The 7,397-nt window shown below is 55.6% G+C and overlaps 3 protein-coding genes across 3 annotated transcripts in view; all 3 read left to right on the top strand.

Moving 5' to 3' along the window:
* The window catches only part of VDBG_01965 (conserved hypothetical protein), a gene marked incomplete at both ends in the record, with an annotated part of 2,620 nt that extends 1,409 nt beyond the window's left edge, over positions 1-1,211 (top strand). The window contains 3 exons of the mRNA XM_003007731.1: positions 57-476; positions 529-915; positions 978-1,211. Of these exons, the coding sequence (XP_003007777.1) occupies positions 57-476; positions 529-915; positions 978-1,211 (1,041 nt within the window). The remainder of the gene's footprint in view (positions 1-56; positions 477-528; positions 916-977) is intronic.
* Positions 1,212-2,671: 1,460 nt separating this feature from the next.
* Positions 2,672-3,810, top strand: VDBG_01966 (CRAL/TRIO domain-containing protein; the record flags this gene model as incomplete). Its single annotated transcript, XM_003007732.1, has 3 exons — positions 2,672-2,793; positions 2,848-3,105; positions 3,189-3,810. 3 exons carry the CDS (start codon positions 2,672-2,674, stop codon positions 3,808-3,810), a joined length of 1,002 nt encoding a protein of 333 aa, XP_003007778.1.
* A 2,362-nt stretch (positions 3,811-6,172) lies between these two features.
* The window catches only part of VDBG_01967 (conserved hypothetical protein), a gene marked incomplete at both ends in the record, with an annotated part of 2,640 nt that continues 1,415 nt past the window's right edge, over positions 6,173-7,397 (top strand). The window contains one exon of the mRNA XM_003007733.1: positions 6,173-7,387. Within this exon, the coding sequence (XP_003007779.1) occupies positions 6,173-7,387 (1,215 nt within the window). The remainder of the gene's footprint in view (positions 7,388-7,397) is intronic.

The raw sequence follows: 7,397 nt of genomic DNA on the forward strand, positions 1-7,397 counted from the left end.
GTAAAGTCAAATGTCACTGACCTCTCACTAGAAAGTTTCCCTAATGCGTCTTACAGATTCCCTTTATTACCACTCGTGCCGAAGTCATTGCCTTCCTTGGCCGCAATTCAAAAATTCTCAACGACTTTGAAGAGCCTGTGCATATTATCATGGACAGGGTTTCGAGCAAGACTAACGACGCCTATGTCGAATTTCAGACCATGGCCGATGCCGTTTCTGCTGTCGATCGCTTCGTTCTGAACTTTAGCAAGGGAAAGGTAGGTCGCCTGGGAGACCGCCCGATCAGCGTTGAGCTGTCAAGCCAGAGTTCTCTCATGAAGGACCTGTTTCCTTTTGCTTCCGGACTTCGCTGGGAGGGCATTCATCCGTACATGACAGGCCGCCGCAAAGATGGTGCTCCCTATGGTCAGTTCACGGGCTTTGTGACAGAGGAGGAGATGATCATGCTCGTCAAGCATGTCGAGATGCCCAATAGAGTAAGTCAGGAGCAGTCCTTTGTTTGTGGTGCATCTCACTGACCAGATCCAGTCTCCCTTCGCCAAGGAATGCCCTCAGCGAGCGTTCGAGTGCCTCATCAGCACGCTGAAGAAGCTTCCTTGGGACTGCCACGACTTCATCACGGTGCGCCAGCGCGCGGCCATCCATCGAGCTACTGTGGAACTCGTGCGCATCTTGTTCTTTAAGGTCCGCAACCATGTCGACGAGGTGAATCTTACATCGCAGCTGCTGAAACGGCTGGTGCTCAGCGCCATGACCTGCGCGGGGTTTACCCCTCTTCAGAAGGATGACATTGCCTACATTGTCGAGATGGACTCCATGCAGTCACGATCGCACGGGCAACCTCGCTTTGCTGATTCTTGGTGCCATCTCTACGCACTGAGCCCGAAGCCTGACGTGCCGCTGGACATGCTCGAGGTAAGTCGTGTTTCGTTCTGGCAAGCACGGCTGGACAAGACAAGTGATTAACGAGTAACCAGTGGTACATTGCTCTTATTCGTGAGGAGACGAACCGCACCGTCGCCGCCCTCCCCATAGGCCACCGAGCTGAGCTGGAGCGCTTAGCTGGCTACACTGATGGATACTTTGGCTACATGTGGGCCGAAATCCAGCGTCCCTTCGGCGCTTTGACCGACCAGATGACTCTGGGCGCCTGCGCCCGTGCTGAGATTATGGCCATTGAGCAGATAATTCGCCGTGCACTTGACGGCTGATACCACTTGGGACCGCAGCCTCTCGGAAGCGCAGTTTGTTTCGGGTTCGCACGACAACCAGAAAGATTGGGCTGGGCATAGACAGAGGCAGCTTGTTGTGTGTGGCAGCCATGAAGAAGCAGATGACCGAGCCAGACGCATTAAAGACTATGCGAGGACGTGGTCTGTTTAGTTGGTCACTGTCGCTTTGCGTAGGCGGGAGTGGGTATGCATGAAGAATGGGATTGTCGATAGCTCAGCGTGAGCATCTTTGGGCTTGCGAGAACAGCAGCATAATGCCAAATCGGGAGGTCCGGACCAGGCGGCAGTTTGGATTACTCTGCCGTCGGAGATGAGCAAGACTTCCCGAAACAACAATGAGAATTTGGTTCATTTGACTTCGATGAAAGTGCTGGCAGGATTAACATGGTTCTGTGGCTAACTTCAACTGCACGAGGTTGAACTAAGGTCTGTGATGGCAAGTAGTGGAGTTGAGGCTGAAAGAGGCAAGAGCATTTCCTTATGTCAGCAGTTGGAGTTGTGTCCTTTCGGCCTTGCCTAGTCCCCTTCCCCCTCTTCCCCTTTTTTCGTTGGCCCCAACGCCCTGGTTCTGGTGGCAGAGCGCGGGCCGCTGAGTGTCGCCTGCCCAATCCAATCTGACAATGTTCTGCAGGAACGATGGGCGCTGGGCCGCTCGGAAGCTTCCGTCGCGTCACAGCGGGTCAGCGGGTCGGCAGGCAGCATGGCACTGGAGCCCGCACGAGGTCAACAGGGGGGGGGGGCGCTGCCCTAGCTGGCGTTCTGAAGCCCGGGAACATGGACCGGACTGATTCTGATCCTAACTCGATGTGGTAACAGTACACCCCATCCCCCCCCTGGACCCCTCCTGGCCCCCCTAATCCTCCACTGTTCTTCCATTCCCGTAGTCGCAACATTCATGCCACTACAGATGCACACGAATACCACAGGGAAAAGTAGTAAGGATCTTATTGCTTGAAAGCCCGCTGTCTTGACCTTTGGTTGATGACGCATGCGCCTGTTCAATGCAATGCGCTGCGACAAGGGACCATGTCACTAGGTGCTCCACCTTTCGACAAACGACGTAGGGAGCCTGCAAAGGATGGCAATCGGTCTGGAAGGCGTTTGTGAGAGTCGCAGTTGCTCCCGCAGGCGTCCATCTCGGCTCTTCTTGACATGGCCATGTTTGGCCGGGATCAGGCTACGATTCAACTCTCGCAGCCTGGTCTCGCATATGTCCTCCCAACCCCGTGCTTCTTACTGCTACACGCATAAGCAGTATTGGTGCGCATTGTTGTATTTGTCGTCCATTCTTGATCGCAAATAGCAGTCCTTGCCTCGCTTGCACAAGATAAAGGACAAGTGTGTGTTTTCAGCTCTTCTGGCGAACCTCATTACACAACCACATCAGTAAGACTATACAACAAGACAGACTCGACCTCAGGTCACACGAAGCCGACGCCATGTCCTTGCTCAGGAAGGCAAAGTCGACCTCACAGGCTGTGTCCTCGACTGACAACTCACCCCTCTCCCGCATGTATATCGGCATTCCCAGAGTTGTCTACGAAGTAGGCCACAGCGAGATGTAGGGTATTTCCTTCGCCAACGTCAATACCAGACAGCGCAACACTACAGCTAGCATCGTGCTCAAGAAGTTTCTTCGTGTCGCCGACGACAATGTTGACATGGCACTTGAGCACTTCACTCAAGCTCTGAAGTGGAGGAAGTTTAATGATCCATCCGGCAAGCTCACGAAGATGTTCGATCCCAAGAAGTTCGGCGAGATGGGATTTGTTTCTCGACACCGTACTGACGAGGGTGGCGGCCGGGTCGTCTTCATGTGGAATCTCTATGGTGTCATCAGGGACGTCCAAGCAACCTTTGGAGACATTGCCGAGTAAGTACTATCGTGTTCTGTACCTCGCGTCTTGCTTCAGGATTGTTCCATTGTCGCTGTGGATGTTTGTTGACTCCTTCCAGATTTCTCGACTTCCGGATTGCCCTCATGGAGCTGGCTGTCCGAGAGCTGGACCTTTCAAACGCACCAGCCCCAATGCCCGAAATCGGCCCAGACCCATATCGCATCATCCAAGTCCACGACTGTGCCGGGTCGAACCCATTTGCCGTGTACCCTAAGATCAAAGATGCGATCGCCGAGACAATCGACATCTTCCAGGCCAACTATCCTGAACTCCTGGCCTACCATCATTTCGTGCGACTGGGCCATGTCAACACGTTTCGCATCAAGTTGCTGAATACTTTGGTTCCTGAGCTTTTGCGTCCTAAGCTGCTCAGCCTTGGTAGAGTCGAGTTCAAATCCTCTCTCAAGCGTAAGGACGTTCTTCTTAAGCTATTCCCGGATCCAGCAGACCGTCAGCGTTACGGCTTCTCTCTTCCAACAGAGTTCGGCGGAAACACTAGCAGTGTGCATGATGGCCGAACTGTTCAGTTTCTCCTCACTGAAATCTCAAATGAGAACATCGCAGAAGAAGATGTTAAAAGCGTCAGGGTGATTGTACCACCTGCTCGCAAAGGGGCCCAGGCGAAGGCTAAGGAGCTGACTGCGCACACAGCCACTGCGGTGGCTTCTGACAGTCCTTAGGTTTGAGTTAAGGCCATGGACACGTGGTCTTTATTACGTCGCCGCTTCACAATTTGTGTTACCTCCTTTCTGCTGCTGCCATACTCGTGATTCAGAGCTTCGGCCGCTTCCGTACTCAAGCAAGCAGAGTAGATGGCGGTCTTCGACGCATGAAGTACATAGACAGTGTTACTCTAGGCAGGAAACATGAATCAGAATTTCTTCCTTGCATCCATGCTTGCGAGGTTTCAACGTGTCAAGACCAAGGGATCGCACGACGTGAAAGGATGGAATTTCTGTCTGGGTGGGATCGCGTGGCATCTCAAGGCAAGGTAGCAAGCAGTACATGGGTCTTTTGGCGCGAGAAAGATTGTTGTTTTTGTCGCGAGGAAAGCTGGGGTTAGGAGGCCGATGAGCGAAAGCCAGAGATTGGCCGACACGCAGCAGCATCAGTTCTAGCAGAGAGCACACCTGGAACGAGACTTGGAGGAACCTGGCAGCCTCGCCCTTCCAAGGCGGCAACCTTCTCAATGCCACCGCCGCTAAATGTTGGCGGCCACAGGCTGGCTTCATGTTGTCGCGTGATGGGTCAAGGATGAACAGGTCGAATTGACGTGCTGTGCACTCAAGTGCGACCTTGAATGGCACGCCGAGGGCTCACGAGGGCCTTTGTGTCCTCTGAGGATCATCAGAGGCTGGAAGTGCCAAGCCCAGGGTTGGGCGGCCGCCGTCGCGCCTCAGCTCGTCAGCCGTAGTGGAGAGAGGCGAGCGAAAGAGAACAAGGACACAGAACTGGTATGAGCCCAAAGACCGAGTCGGCGTCGTGTGGATAGCGCCCATTCTGAGCACGGCGTCGTACTCGGGGCGTTGAGGAGGTGGTATCTGACCAGGACGTCGGGCCTCGAAACTGCGGCCTTGAACTTGCGGGGCGCAAGGCAGCCAGAGGTGTGGCCTTGATGACCTGAACCTCCTCAAAGTCAGTCCCGCTGATCGTTCCTGCAGTGGACGCATCGCATGGGCCTTGCTTGCGCTGTCAACCTGTTGCCCTTGGATTTCGCACCTCTCGTTCCGAGCCTTATACTCATGTACTGGGCCGGCGTTACTTCAACGCCGTTCGCACATCCAATGACGGCACGCGCTCCTTAGCCTTAATACTGACGACAGTGTTGCCTTCCCTGGGGAGAGGAGGGGGAACGGCAGAGACAAGAAGCTGACGAGGTGCACGTGAATCGCGCGCTCATACTTACCTTGCCTGACCTACCAAACCCCATCCAGCCGCTCCGATCAATTTCCCATGCTTTCTCCTTCATCTCACACCTTACCCCCATTCCTCAGCACAAGAGCACACTCGCTCAGCTCAGCGCAGCGCAGCTCTGTTCGGCTTGGATTAGTGGCGTCCTTCCTTCGACGGCCCGGTCTCGACCACAGTACATGGTCCAAAGCCAGTAGCAAGACGATTCGACTTTGGACGCGCACACATTTCTTTAGCCGCGCTGCGCTTGGAAGATTGTGCAACGACAAAGGACAGCAACGACGGCAACTGCAAGGCCACAGCTGTGTGCGTACTCACGCTGGTGACAATCCCGTCTGTCCTCTGGAATCGCCCCCCGCCGCCGCCACCCCCCTGACCTGCCCGGCCTTAAGTAGTTTTCGTCAACAGGGGATTGATCACCTTGGAAGTTGCGGGCTCTCAAGGCGATACGACCACTGCTGCGGGGCTTTCCGTTCTCCGTCTCCTGAACGGACCTCCTGAACGGACCTACCCTTAGGGAGGAGTCCAGGACCGACCCTGGAGCTTGTGTTGGTTTGTTCCTTCCTTCCATCCTCCTCCCCTTCCCCCTCTGGCATTTCCCAGCACTTGGACCGCGCCTCCGCCTCCACTTGCACCTGCACCTGCCTCCACCTTCCCTGCCAGACGTTTTGGCAGGTAGGTAGGTACTTGGGTACATCGCCTCCAATTCCTCCTCCGCCACGCTGCGCTACTGTTACTACCTACCTTACTACTACTCCTCCTCCTCCTGCCATACACGCGCCGGCGTGCAGGCGACCGACCTTACTTTCCACACCTCCCTCTCTCCTCCCTCACATCTCTGTCACCATCAGCACGCAACCTTTCGCATTTCTCCTGCAGTACCAATCCTTCGTCGATCTCTTTCCTGCACTAGATCGAATCTCACATATCTTTCTCTCCTCTTGAGCTTGCGACCACACGTCTTTTCTCCTTTTCCATTTCGCGTCTTCTTTGACAGCCCCTCAACCCCCATTTGCCGAGCATAGCACTATTTACGCGTCGAAATCGTCTCACGAGGCGCGCCCAACTTCCCTGGCCTCCACCAACTCCACATAACGCGTCGGCTTGTAGCGTCGCGCGAATCGCCTCGCCATGTCTCTCTCGCCGTCGAGCCAGAGCAGCCTTGGCGCTGCGGCCCTCGGCCTCGAATCCTCCTCGCATGTCGCGTCTCTCAGCTCAACACCACCTACCAACTTCTCCGACAACATATCTATAACCTCCGAGGGCATCAAGGTCGAGACTACACCTGTACCCGAGATTCAAGCGACCGTCATTGTCGCCACGGAGCCTCAGCCTGAGGCCTCTGCCACACCCCATGACACGCCTCAGATTGACGCGCCATCGACCGCCCAAGAGCCCCCCGCAGCCGGGCGTGCTCGGAGGGCACGCGTCAGCAATCCCGTCTATAACCTCTCCCAATTGAGCGGCACCGCCGCAAAGGGAAATGGCCGCAGAAAGCGAGCCAGCCTCGGAGACGCTCTCTCTACCACGCCGCGCTCCTCTGACCCTCTCGTACGCGACGGCATTGACGCGCTGAATCTGCAATGGTCTATGCAAGGCCTCAAGACCCCTGGCAAGTTGGCTCAGGAGAAGCCCGGCACTCCTCGCACGACTCGAGCCTCAGCGCGCGACGCCCCGGCCAAGGTCGATGTCCTTACATCCAAAGCGACCTCTCTCGGCAAGCGCGGGCGCAAGGCCTTTGAACAGGGCATTGGCAAGGTCTCCAGAGAACTTCTCCGCCTCAGAGATACGAACGAGTTTGCCAAAGTAGAAACGAAGCCTGTTTTCCACACCATTTGGGCCAATGGCAAGCTGGTTACTCCCGAAGAGCTTGAAAATGGCCCTGCCCGGAAGAAGGCTAAGACGAAGGCGCCCTCGGAAGTAGAGAAGGCCAAGGTGGACGAGACAAAGAAGGACGGCGAAAAGAGTGAGGAGACGCTAGAGCTTCATACGCGCAAGGGACGGCGTGTCAAGCGCTGGCTCGCCAAGGGCCTGTATGCTGGTCAGGACACGCCGCTTGACCTGAACGAGGGTCTGGGCCTCGCGGAGAAGAAGAAACTCGCACAAATCCCGGAGCTGGCCGCGTCTGGGCGCGTGAACAAGGCACTGCCTTTGCCCATGTTCAATGGACTGAGGACGTTGATCAACGGCCGAGACTTCAAGCTTCCGTTTGACGTTTGCAACCCTTTGCCCCCGGGCCAGCCGAAGCCCGAGCACTGGACAAGATCTTCCAAGAGTATGTATTGCGCGCTCCTGTTCACGGCACGCATCACTGACACGTTCGCAGATCGCTTTGTGGAGATTCTAGTCTATACTG

Source organism: Verticillium alfalfae, genomic scaffold, assembly GCF_000150825.1.
Source record: "Verticillium alfalfae VaMs.102 supercont1.2 genomic scaffold, whole genome shotgun sequence".
In the NCBI taxonomy this organism is placed as follows: Eukaryota; Fungi; Ascomycota; class Sordariomycetes; order Glomerellales; family Plectosphaerellaceae; genus Verticillium; species Verticillium alfalfae.